General features: G+C 42.4%; 2 protein-coding genes across 10 annotated transcripts in view; one reads left to right on the top strand and one right to left on the bottom strand.

The window, feature by feature from the left end:
* Positions 1-8,573, bottom strand: part of XPO5 (exportin 5) — a 52,360-nt gene extending 43,787 nt beyond the window's left edge. For 2 of the 8 annotated variants that reach the window (XR_004352182.1, XR_004352183.1), the window contains exons 1-7: positions 8,267-8,538; positions 6,510-6,631; positions 5,508-5,580; positions 4,291-4,428; positions 3,721-3,903; positions 734-760; positions 3-188 (exon numbers count right to left, since the gene is read on the bottom strand). Coding sequence is in view for 4 of the 8 variants with exons in the window: in XM_032648525.1 (XP_032504416.1) it covers positions 3-188; positions 734-760; positions 3,721-3,903; positions 4,291-4,428; positions 5,508-5,580; positions 6,510-6,631; positions 8,267-8,371 (834 nt within the window). In the remaining 4 variants the exon portion in view is untranslated. Of the gene's footprint in view, positions 1-2; positions 189-733; positions 761-3,720; positions 3,904-4,290; positions 4,429-5,507; positions 5,581-6,509; positions 6,632-8,266 lie in introns of all 8 variants that reach the window. The other 6 variants (XM_032648525.1, XM_032648526.1, XR_004352181.1 and 3 more) reach the window with 5 other exon arrangements.
* Positions 8,574-8,636: 63 nt separating this feature from the next.
* POLH (DNA polymerase eta) overlaps positions 8,637-12,203 on the top strand; it is a 31,426-nt gene continuing 27,859 nt past the window's right edge. The window contains exon 1 of one of the 2 annotated variants that reach the window (XM_032648529.1): positions 8,637-8,955. The gene's annotated coding sequence lies outside the window, so the exon portion shown is untranslated. The remainder of the gene's footprint in view (positions 8,956-12,203) is intronic. The other variant, XM_032648528.1, reaches the window with a different exon arrangement.

The raw sequence follows: 12,203 nt of genomic DNA on the forward strand, positions 1-12,203 counted from the left end.
ACTTTCCTGCTGACTGCAATGAGAAGACACTCAGCTGCTCCCAGCTGAAGTTCCTGTTCGTTCAGAAGCAGGCACAGCATCTCCAGGAGTTTACAGTTTTCAGCAGTAATGTGACTCATGGACACCCAGTCAATGTAGCCCGCTAGAGTATTCAGTGCTGCAATTCCTACTCGACAGTTTGCTTGGGCCTGCATGAAAAGAAGTAACTTTTAGCCATTAAGTCCTCACTAACAGACAAGAAAGCTGTGATTATACCCGAGCTCCTTCTACTTTCTAATTCTAAAAAGAAAAACAAACAATAAAAATGTACTCATGCAACTGTTACTGATAGGCAACTCAAAGGTTTTCTTCTGATACACACACTTATCAAATGATGGCATTCTTGATGCCCATCAGTATGACTATATTGGCATGTGTGGCCATTTTACGTCCTTCAACAAATCTCAGATATTATCATTTTAACTCCCTTCCACCACAGCTCAGTGATCAAATAAACCAAGGCTGAGGGAATTCCCTGGCAGTCCTGTGATAGGACTTCTTGCTTTCACTGCTGAGAGCATGGGTCTGATCCCTGGTCGGGGAACTAAAGCTCCTACAAGCCGCACGGCACAGCCAAAAAAAAAAAGCAAAACAAAAAAAAACCAAGGCCGACGTCACCCTCCGCTAGGTATACGCATCCCTGTACCTGAAAGCCTCAAAGAAGCCTCCTTCCAACTGCACCAAGAGCTCTTACCTTTGACTCCTGAGAATTATCTGTCTTCTGAAAGAAAAGAAGTATAAGGATCTAAATGTTTTTAAAGAGCAAAAGGCTATGTAATAACTTTCCACCCCCATAATCTAGGCCCTTGAACAATGATTTTCCAATACTCAACTTTTAATCTTGGAAAAGAATACAACTTTACTAAGAATACAAAACTGATATTCTCCCAAAGAAGGACGGGTTATTTTAGTTTCAGCAATATGACAAAATCTACTAGAACATTAAGATCCACAAAGACAGTTTCAACGCACACAGTTTACAAAGAAATACAACTAACAGATGAACAATGAAGCAGGTTCAACATTGCTAGTGATGAAAGAAATATAGTTTAAATCAAAGTATTAGCATTTTTTCTATATTAAAATAGAGACAAATTATAACTGGCAAAGGTATACTGAAATGATGTAATGTTAATGGAAAAAAGCAAGAAACAAAATTAAAACGAGTACAATTTATGACCGTGTATGTAGGGACATAACTGTAGGAAAACCACAAACACAAAAATATTAAATGCTAAGTAGACCAAAATAATGTCTGTTCAGTAAATTATACAATTCATAATTTTACAAGCAGGAATAACAACTCCTGACGTACTTGAAAACTTACCACCATTAGCATCATAAAGGATTTGTTTTACAATTCCTTTTCTCAACTTTCAAAAAGTAATTTTTCTAACAAAGAACAAGTATTAAGCCCTCACCATCAGTGGTCAAAGAGCGGTGTTAATGGGGCAGAGATGAACAGAACCCTCTCACCAGCATCTACTGATACTGCCCAAGAAGGAAAGGGATCCAGGCAACAACAGCCAAGTCCAGCCTTCACCATCTCCTCCAACAAATCCTGCATTTCCCATTCGGACCTATCCTCCTGCCCCCCTGGGACCAGTACAGGCGCCAGGTGATGGACAGGGAGAGTAAGCCTACTCATCCCATCCTTGTTTACCATTCAGCCTACTCCCTAAGTGGGAAGGTGAAGGGATGGAAGCAGAGAAGGAACTATGAGGAAACTGAGAAGTTTCAGGTACAAGAGATGTCCCTTGGTGTGCTCTGGTCCTGGTAGCCTGGTTTAACAGATGGAGATAATGGACACCAAGGCTAAAGAAAAACACCAGTGGATGTACTTCTAACTTGTGTCAGACCATCATCAATCGGCCCTGCTCTGGCATGTTGGCTAGATTTCTAGGGCACTGAAGCATTCATAATTTGTTCATGTCTCTTAGGGATTAAATCTCCTAGGGGAAAATGGAAAGAATACCTCTCTGGACTTCCCTGGTGGTACAGTGGTTAAGAATCTGCATGCCAGTGCAGGGGACACGGGTTCAAGCCCTGGTCCGGGAAGATCCCACACGCCGCGGAGCAACTAAGCCCGGGCGCCACAACTACTGAGCCTGCACTCTAGAGCCCGCAAGCCACAACTACTGAGGTCCGCACACCTAGAGCCCGTGCTTTGCAACAAGAGAAGCCACCGCAATAAGAAGCCTGTGCACCGCAACAAAGAGTAGCCCCCACTCGCCGTAACTAGAGAAAGCCCGTGCAGCAACGAAGACCCAACGCGGCCAAAAAAAAAAACCCAACCTCTTTCACCCTCAATACACATAGGTTTTTAATGCAAATACTTTGATATTTTCTTTTTGTAAATCCCAGGGAGATATGTGGGGGGAAAGAGTCCATTCTGGTAAAAAGAATGGGGCGTGAATTCTACTATAATCATTTATAAGGGGGATCTTCAATAATTATTCTCGGAAATCAGTTCCTCATCCAAAATATGGAGACAATACTTTCTGACTCTTAGGGTTGTTTTGAGGATTAAATAACATGTAAGCAAGAAAAAGTATATAACCATTTGTAAAGCGATTATACTCCAATAAAGATGTTTAAAAAAAAAAAAGAAAAAAGTATATAGCATATATTAGGTATTCATTGTGAGTTTATCCCCTACCCTGAACACCAATAGTACCTTGTCATCATTTGTGTTAGTATCTAGTGCTTCCCTGAAAATAGACTTAAGGAAGATGTCAGGGGCAGAAAACCCCTGGCAACCCAAATTTCAATGATTTTTTGTGTGTGAAATAAGCATGTATGAGGATTCTAGATTAGGGTTCTGAAACCTCAATACTATTGACATTTGGGTCAGAAAATTATTTTGGAAGACTGTTCTAGGCATTATAGAATGTTTAGCATTGTGCCTGGCTTCTACCCATTAGAGGCCAGTAGCAACCTCTAGTTGTGACAACCTGGGGGGCAAAATCGCCCCTCCTTTTGAGAACCACGGTACTAGATTAACTTTCACACGGCCTTCTTCTAAAGGCTCTCAGCTAAAAAATGACAATGATTGGACAGACAGTATCTGGTTTGCCTTTTTCTGCAGAAGAAAAACCTCATCAGGAAGAAATACCAGGAATCATGTAATCAAGATTAACAAAACTTGGCACAGTTTCCACTGCAAAAGGGACCAAGACTAAATGGGACATCGAAATTTAACAGGGATACTATCCTGACCTATCAGGAATCTGGGTTTCAAATATTAAGAATTAACCTATAGGGAGCTCCTTGGTGGTCTAGTGGTTAGGATTCGGTGCTTTCACTGCCATGACCCAGGTTCAATCCTTGGTCAGGGAACTGAGATCACACAAGCTGCACAGCATGGCCAAAATTTTAAAAATAAATTAAACAACAAAAAAGAAATTAATCTTCATTTTTATACTATTTTCTTAGGAATTTTCTTACTATAAAAGGAATTATTTTTTTTCTGGTAGGTATGGAAACTCACTGAATTGAGCTTCTTAGAAAATTAATTCCAGTTTTTCCTGTCATCTTTGTTTCTTCTTTTTGCTTATAAATAGCCATTCCGTTTACTAAACTGAACACCCTAGTTTCTTGCTAAAGGATTAACTTTAAAAAACAAACAAACTCACTCATATTAGAAAACAGAACTTTAGGGAGGTGGTATTTATCCCTTACCACTTGTTGGTACTTGTTTACATTTTCTTGAAGTGTGTTAAGTAGAAAAGTGAAGATTCTCTCCATGTTCTGGGTTAACGTTTGCTGGATATCCCTTCGTCTTTGAGGGGGTAGCGTCTGAAAGGTCACTACGTCCTCTGCCAGTCGCAAAAGGATGAACATCACTAATTCTGTCTGTGTTTCCTATACCAATAGAGAGAAGGTAGTTAATGAAAATTGAAATATGTTTTTCATTATAATATGACCAAAGGCTCTTTCTGCTGACAAGACAAACAAACACACCCCCCAAAAAAACCCTGAAGAGCAAACACAAACAAAAACCTGAATTGGGGCTTCCCTGGTGGCACAGTGGTTGAGAGTCTGCCTGCCGATGCAGGGGACATGGGTTCATGCCCCGGTCTGGGAAGATCCCACATGCCGCAGAGCGGCTAGGCCCATGAGCCATGGCCGCTGAGCCTGCGCGTCCGGAGCCTGTGCTCCGCAATGGGAGAGGCCACAACAGTGAGAGGCCCGCGTACCGCAAAAAAAACCCCCCAAAAAACCCTGAATTGATACAGCTGTACTACATACCCCTTGTTTGGAAAGAATGTCCAATTCTATTAGCATGTCGGGCCAGTGCTGTGGCCACTCCCGCTTGATCATTTCTACTACAATTCGAGACAGAACATCTTTAATATGGTTCTCCTCTTCCAAAATGTTCAGTGTTCCCTGAAAAAGAATAAGAGATATTAAGAGGTCTGCAAGACTGAATTCAAGGGAAAAAATTGGGCTGTAAAAGTGTACGAAACTTATGAGCAGGCCTACTTTTAAACTAAACAGAATAAACAAACCTGTTCTCCATATCTGAGTCACCTGTCCTGAATTCTCACTAATCATCCTTCCCACTTAAAGCTTAACAGAGGGTTGCATCACCTAATAAAATGGCTGTCTCATGGAGCAAGGAAGCCATCACTGCTCTTCTCCTTTCCAAACTGAAGAGACTCTCATATTGATTGTTTTCATTTTGTAAGAGGGCCAGGGTGGAAAAGTATGGAAATAAGGAACACATTGAGAGGCTGATAAAGTGGGACAATAAGGAGCAACTGAATATTTTACCAATAGTTCTAGTATTAGAAGATACAGAAAGACCATTACTGGGACTCTCTTCTGAAGTTTGATATCAAGACTAATGAATTATGACTTCTATCAAATTTCCCCAGAATTAATAAAATACAAATCTTTAGCTAGCTAAGTTAATAATTTTGAAGGGAATTTTTTTTTTCTATTAACAACACTAGACTTTGGGGACGTAAAGGGGTGTGAATTCCCATTTTCATGCCCTTTGTGAAACAGAACATAAAAGGCTATGGATTCTAAACATGTTCAAAGTCATATTCTAACTCCTGAATCAAACTCACTCAGCATATTTTTATTGCTAATATCATAAAGTAATTCACTTTAGAATAAAAGGAAACAAATAGCAAAGTGTAATCTAATTTAGAATTGATTAATCTAAGACTCTTACTCATTTGCTGAAAATGTTTAATCTCTCTGCCCTGTCTTCATAATTTTAAAAACAGAAGTCAACACATAAGGGATTAATTAAATCCAGTAAGAGAAACGTGATGAACTGTGATTTCTAGTGATAGTGGTTCTTTTTATCTTGAAGGTAACATTTAATATTATATAAAGCATGCTGTTTGACCTATGTAGAAGCAGTGAATTTTTACACAAATGCTACATTGGAAAAGTTACACTTTGTCTAAACTACCTCGGAAACACAGGACTTCCAACCAACCATTCCTTACATTTGCAATCAGCTCCATGACACTGTTCTTCAGATAGACCTTCTCCAATCGAGACATGCTGTTCCACCGAAACCTGGCCACCAAAATGCATAAAGTCAACAGAACTAAATTAGAAGTCTTCTCTTCAGAACACATTAGCTTTGATTCCTGTGTTAAAATAATGCTGTGATTTCACTAAGAAAACTATACTTTGGATTTGGTATCCTTCAAAGAATGGACAGAAACAGTCCACATTTAACCAAAATGCTAACAGAAAAAAAGAGTTTTATATAGGCAGTAGTCCATTAATTAGAATCCACACAGGATCCGTGCACAGATGAGCTTTTCTCCTTGATTTTATTGACAGACCAAAAGCAAATATGTACCTGGAACAACTGCAACAATGTAGCTGATTTTCAGAAAATAGAATTTGAAAACACTAACTTCCTTTCTGAACTGGCTTCAGTTCAGTAATTCCCAAATTACTGGAAAGTAATAGCACAATTCCAGAAAAACTGTGGCTAAATCTTAAAAGCTGATTCTTCTGATAGGCACTGGGAGTAGGAGACTCAAGTTAGGAAGGGTTTTCAGTTATTCTCATATAATCTTGCTTAGAATTTGCCATTCACACTCAAACTTAAAAAAGAAAAGGAGAAAAGAAAAGAAATTAAAGGCGTGTTGCCTAATCAGAGATTCATTTACCTATACACTGCATTATTCTAAAAAACTCTGAGATCTGCTGGCATATACTAGGAGCTCAATAAGTGCTAGCTAAATGACTATGAGCTAATACTTGCAGAACACTTAGTATGTACCATGCACTTTACACAGATGAAGAAACTTGAGAAAGGTTAAGTTCTGAATGAGAGCTCCTGTGAGGTTGTGATAACCTCTCAGGAATCATTCCTTTCTCCCTGGGGATTGCTCTTTTCTACTCACCTAAACAGTACCTCTATGAGTTATACACTAAATAAAGATTTGCTCTCTCACACACTTCAGTGGTAAGGTCCAAAAGCTCCTTACTTGACAACGTGTTCCAGGATCTGAAGGCCAAAATGTCTGACGATGGCAATTTGTGTTTTCTCAGCCAACCGCAAGCCACAAGGGACACATATAGGGCACTTTTCTTTAAACTCCTCACAAAACTGAAAAGAAGAAAAGTTAGTGTTTCCCTTAGGAGCCAAGAAAGAGTGTGGACTAAAAAAAGAAAACTTCATCCTCAACCCCAACCTGAGCTATATATATATTTTTTTTTTTTTTTGCGGTACGCGGGCCTCTCACTGTTGTGGCCTCTCCCGTTTTGGAGCACAGGCTCCGGACGCGCAGGCTCAGCGGCCATGACTTACGGGCCCAGCCGCTCCTTGGCATGTGGGATCTTCCCGGACCGGGGCACGAACCCGTGTCCCCTGCATCGGCAGGCGGACTCTCAACCACTGCGCCACCAGGGAAGCCCCTGAGCTATATTTTTAAGCTGCAAAATCTAGATCAATATTATATGAATAAAGAACTGATAAACATTCCTTTCACTTTGATAGTTCCACATTTCCCATGCAATGGCCAATTAGTGTTAGAAAAAATAAATTTGACATAAATGAGTAAAAAATTGTTAGAGATACACCCCTGAAGTATACAGGTAAAATGACAATTTCTAGGATTTGCTTTAAAAACCTTTGGTGGGGGGAGGGATAAAGCAAATGTGGTAAAATCTTTACAGCTGCTGAGTTTAGGTGATGGGTATACACAAGACCATTGCAGTATTCTACTTTTGTGTCTATCTTTAATATTTCATAGTACAAGAGAAACTAATAGAACCCAAATATTTCTGATTCCAAATCCTGTGGCATACATCTATATATTGTAAAGTTTCCTCCAAGTGATGCTCACTCTACTTTACGAAGTTACATCTCTTAAAATACACACGGCACAAATATTTCTTCCTAGAGGTCATTTCTCACAGCCCACATACATTGTTTGATGGGGGAATAAACTCGAATTGTATTAGCATCCCCACTGGTTTTGTATTAGCATTCCCAAATTACACTACAAGAGTCAGTCCCCGTAGCAGAGCATCCGACACTCAAGAAAACTACTTTCAGGAAACCAAAAGACCCTTGTTAAAATGCAAAGTAAGTGGTAGAAGTTCATCTTTGCGCAAAACAGCCTAAGAATATCACACAATAAAAAACATGGAGGGGTGGGGTGAGAATTAGGCCAGAAATACCCAAGACACAGAAGTGGGTTATGGAGAGGTGTAAGGGTGTTAAGGGGCACTAGACGGGCTGGAGCTCGGTTAGGGCGGGTCAGGAGTGGGTCAGCAAGGAAACGTTTAGTGCAGCGGAGACTATAAAGAATGTGGCCGGTGTTGGGGACGGGTTGGACATGGGCTGGACACGTGCGCCACGGGAAAGCGAGGGGATGCACGGATGTGGGGTTTGAGGAAATAAAGTGGGTGCAGCAGGCTGTGGAGGGAGTCGTGGTACGGAGAAGAGCAAACAGAAGTGGCGAGGGGGAAGGAGAGGGCAGTGGGAAGTGGTGGTGAGATGAGACGGCCACAGAGAACTAGGGACGACAGCGTCCCGGGAGAAGGGCAGGCGCGGCGAGCACAGAAGGCGGGGAGTGGGAAGAGGCGCGGAAAGCGGTGAAGGGAGGGCCCCCGGGGGTTGGGGACCGAGGTCCAGGGGCCGCGTGGGCGGGAGACGGCCAGGGTCTTGGGCTGCGCCGGTACTGCTGGGGCTGGGGCAGGGTCTCGGAGCAGGCCCGGGGCGACAGACTCCAGCTACCTTGAGGGCTTCTAGCCGGTAGCGCTGGGTGGAGCTGGGGTCCATCATGATCGTCACCGCTTTCACCAGCTGCTCGCACAGCGCGTTCACTTGATCCATCGACATGACTAGTGCCACGCGCCGCAAGCGCGCACAACGGACGTCCCGGAAGCACGAGGCACGGATCGCTCCGTTGGCGGGACCACACACTGGTACCCGGCCGCGGCGGGCTTAAGGGGGACGGTGGGGAGCGGGAGGAGGAGCGGGAGCCGCAGAATACCCAGCCGGGAAAAAGCCAGCGCTGCGCACGCGCCCGACCCTCCAGTACGCATGCGCACGCGGAAGTGGCGACTTCCTTTTGACTGTTGCTCCTTGGTGGGCGGAGCGAGAGACTTAGGGGCCACGGTGCGCAGGCGCGTCAACGGCCCTCGGCGGCGCGCGCGGCGAATAACTGTCGAGAAGGCTGTGAGCAGATCTTGGTGGCTAAGGCTGGACCCGCCCGGCTGTGCCGGCTGCTGCCAGGGCGAGGATCGTCAGCGCGCGTAGGTCCTTTTCTCCGTCGTTGCCGGGAATAAATCTCTCTCGAAACCGACTGATCCGTTCCGGAAAGGGACGGATATTCAAGACCACTTCATCGTCCTTCCAGTGGACACCGAGTCCAGCATCGGTGGCGTCCGCTGGTGGCGGTTTTGCCAAGTGTTGTCACATTGGTAAGAGAATTTAGAACAGTTCTGTATCTCTGTTTTTAGACTTTTCATGTTGCCTTGGCTATTGGTTGTATAATATAGCAGTGACTGGGGACAACTTTGGGCCGAAATTACATGAAATAGAGATACTTGCTCACAGAGAGAAAAGGCCCTGGTATTGCCTCTTAAGAGGATTTTTCTTGTGGAAAGAAAATGGTAGCTCTTAAACCTCCCTCTTCACCTGTACGTATTTTCCTTGGGTGTGTTATCACCTGATTGGCACCAAACTTGTTTTTAAAGATTGGGGTAAATCGAGATCGTTAATGATGAATAATTGCAAATACCGAAGGTTCGTACAGTTTTGATCATTTGAAGTGCTACGTATATCATATATATGAAATATATATATGTATATCATATATGTATATAATATTTATATGACTTCAAAATAGTGTAATCCTTATTCCCAAAGGAGGGTTTTGGCAGAGAGAATGTTTCATTTTTCATCTTTAAAAAACTCTTGCTTTCTCCAGCAAAATACATAAACTGAAAACTAAAACAGTTAAAATCTGAATATCCGTTTTGGTGTTGTATATTTAGGAAATGTTTGCTCTACTTAAATCACTGCTCCCTGTTCATACTCCACTTCTGGTGTTTGTATCTAATATAGTACTTACCTGGGTGTGTGTGTGTGTGACAATGCATTTACTATTTTTAATTTGGAGTTATCTGTTCCAGGACTGTACAAAAGCCACTTCAAGGTAAAGTGATTTCTGGCATGTTATGGTTTTAACTTATAAATGTTTAAAGTATTACGTTCTGCCTGTTTTAGGTGAGTGGAATTTGTAAGGAATTAATGCCTTGAATACTCTGATTTTTTGAATTCATCATTTTCTTTTCCCTAATCTTCCAGCTTTGTAGTTGCGTGACACTTTTTTCAAGGTGAATGTTAATTTTTGATACTTTTTTAAAAAAAGAATACAGTTGGGCTTCCCTGGTGGCGCAGTGGTTGAGCGTCTGCCTGCCGATGCAGGGGACACGGGTTCGTGCCCCGGTCCGGGAAGATCCCACATGCCGCGGAGCGGCTGGGCCCGTGAGCCATGGCCGCTGGGCCTGCGCGTCTGGAGCCTGTGCTCCGCAACGGGAGAGGCCACAGCGGTGAGAGGCCCGCGTACCGCAAAAAAAAAAAAAAAAAAAAAAGACAGTTGAGTGCTTACTCAACTGTATAACCTGTGTTCTCTCATATTTAAATCATGAATTACTGTGTTTCCACAAATATCTTATTTACTTTAAGTCAGTGGTTTTCAATCTCTGCTTTTAAAAATCACGAGAGAAGGCTTCCCTGGTGGTGCAGTGGTTGAGAGTCCGACTGCCCATGCAGGGGACACAAGTTCGTGACCCGGTCCGGGAAGATCCCACGTGCCGCGGAGCGGCTGGGCCCGTGAGCCATGGCCGCTGAGCCTGCGCGTCAGGAGCCTGTGCTCGGCAACGGGAGAGGCCACAACAGTGAGAGGCCCGCGTACCCGCGCCCCCACTCCCCCCCCCACCCCCCCCCCCGCCACAAGAATTCTCTTCCTTTTTCTCTTTTTCTTTAAATGAAGCCATTCTGCACCCAACTTCTAATCCCTGACGCCTTCTTTCAAAAATAAATAAATAAAAATAAAAATCATGAGAGAGAGAGAGCTTATTAGAGAGAGCTTTTAAAAATCATGATGGCCAGGTCACACCCATACCAATTAAGTTACATGTCTGGTGGTAGAAGCCAGAAATCAATAGTATTAAAGGTTCCTAGGTGATTCTAATCTGTAGCAAAGTTTGCAGAGCCACTGCTTTAGTTTACTGAATGCTTTTAGATTTCTAACAATGTTAAATGAAAACGTTAGTCTGTGTTCACTGTGTATAAGGTTTGTTCTTTCAGTCTAGCATCCATACCTTTATATATGTCTGTCTACAAATAGTATGTAGTATTGTTTTCTTTTTGTCTTCAAAAATTTACATGAATGGGTAGAAAATCACCTTTAGAACATCACAAAGTAATTGTGACAGGCCAGATCCACTGATGGGTGCTTAGTGGTTGAAAGTTTGAGGAGAAACAGGGTATTTGCATAGTCTCAAAGTGTCTCTCCTAAGAAAGGAAAAAATAGTAACTTTACAGTGAGAAACCTAGCAAACACTATCTCAACTAAACGATATGCTTAACATCACCAGTATTAACACACAGCGACATCATGTACCTCCCAACATGATACACTGAGAAAAGCAGAACCCTTCCATAATATTCTTGCTAAAAATGCATAACCTCAGTCTAATCAAGAGAAAACATCAGACAAACCTAAACTGAGAGGCATTCTCAAAGCAGCTGAGTAGTTCCCTTCAAAAGTGTCAAGGTCATGAAAAACATGAAGTGTCACAGATTGGAGAAGACTAAGGCGACGTGATGACTAAGACTGGATCCTAAGCTGGATCCTGGAACCAAAAATGAACATTAGTGGAATAACTGGTAAAATTCAAGTAAAGTTTGTAGTGTGAATATTATACTAATGTTCATTCTTTAGTTTTGATAATTGTGCTGTATAAAATGTTAGCATTAGGGGAAACTGGGTATAGGAGAACCCTACTATATTTGCAACTTTTCTGTAAGTGTAAAAGTATTTCAAAATAAAAAGTTTTAAAAATTCACATGAATGCTTTGATGTTATATATCATTTTCTGCTTCTCTTTTCCCTGAACTTATATTTGAGATTTGTCTGTCAACTAGATTAACTGTTGACTTTATCCCTCCATTGACGTGCATTGTAGTTTTTTTTTTTTTTTTGCAGTACGCGGGCCTCTCACTGTTGTGGCCTCTCCCGTTGCGGAGCACAGGCTCCGGACGCGCAGGCCCAGCAGCCATGGCTCACGGGCCCAGCCGCTCCGCGGCATGTGGGATCTTCCCGGACTGGGGCACGAACCTGCGTCCCCTGCATCGGCAGGTGGACTCTTAACCACTGTGCCACCAGGGAAGCCTGCATTGTGGTTTTAATTTGCATTTCCCTATGACTAATGATGTTGAGCCATTTTCATGTGACTGTTGACTATTTGTATATCTTCTTTTGTGAAGTGTTCAATTCTTTGGGGGGATGGGTATTCTTTAAAGCTTTCAATATTTATTACCTTTCTAAAGTTGTGTCAGTTTATTATTTTCCTGCCAGCAGTATATGAAAATGCCTGTTTCATTATTGTTAGTTTCCATGTTCCCATGCTTATGGTAATTCAACAATGGAAGAATGGAA

This window comes from Phocoena sinus, chromosome 11 (assembly GCF_008692025.1).
Source record: "Phocoena sinus isolate mPhoSin1 chromosome 11, mPhoSin1.pri, whole genome shotgun sequence".
Taxonomy (NCBI): domain Eukaryota; kingdom Metazoa; phylum Chordata; class Mammalia; order Artiodactyla; family Phocoenidae; genus Phocoena; species Phocoena sinus.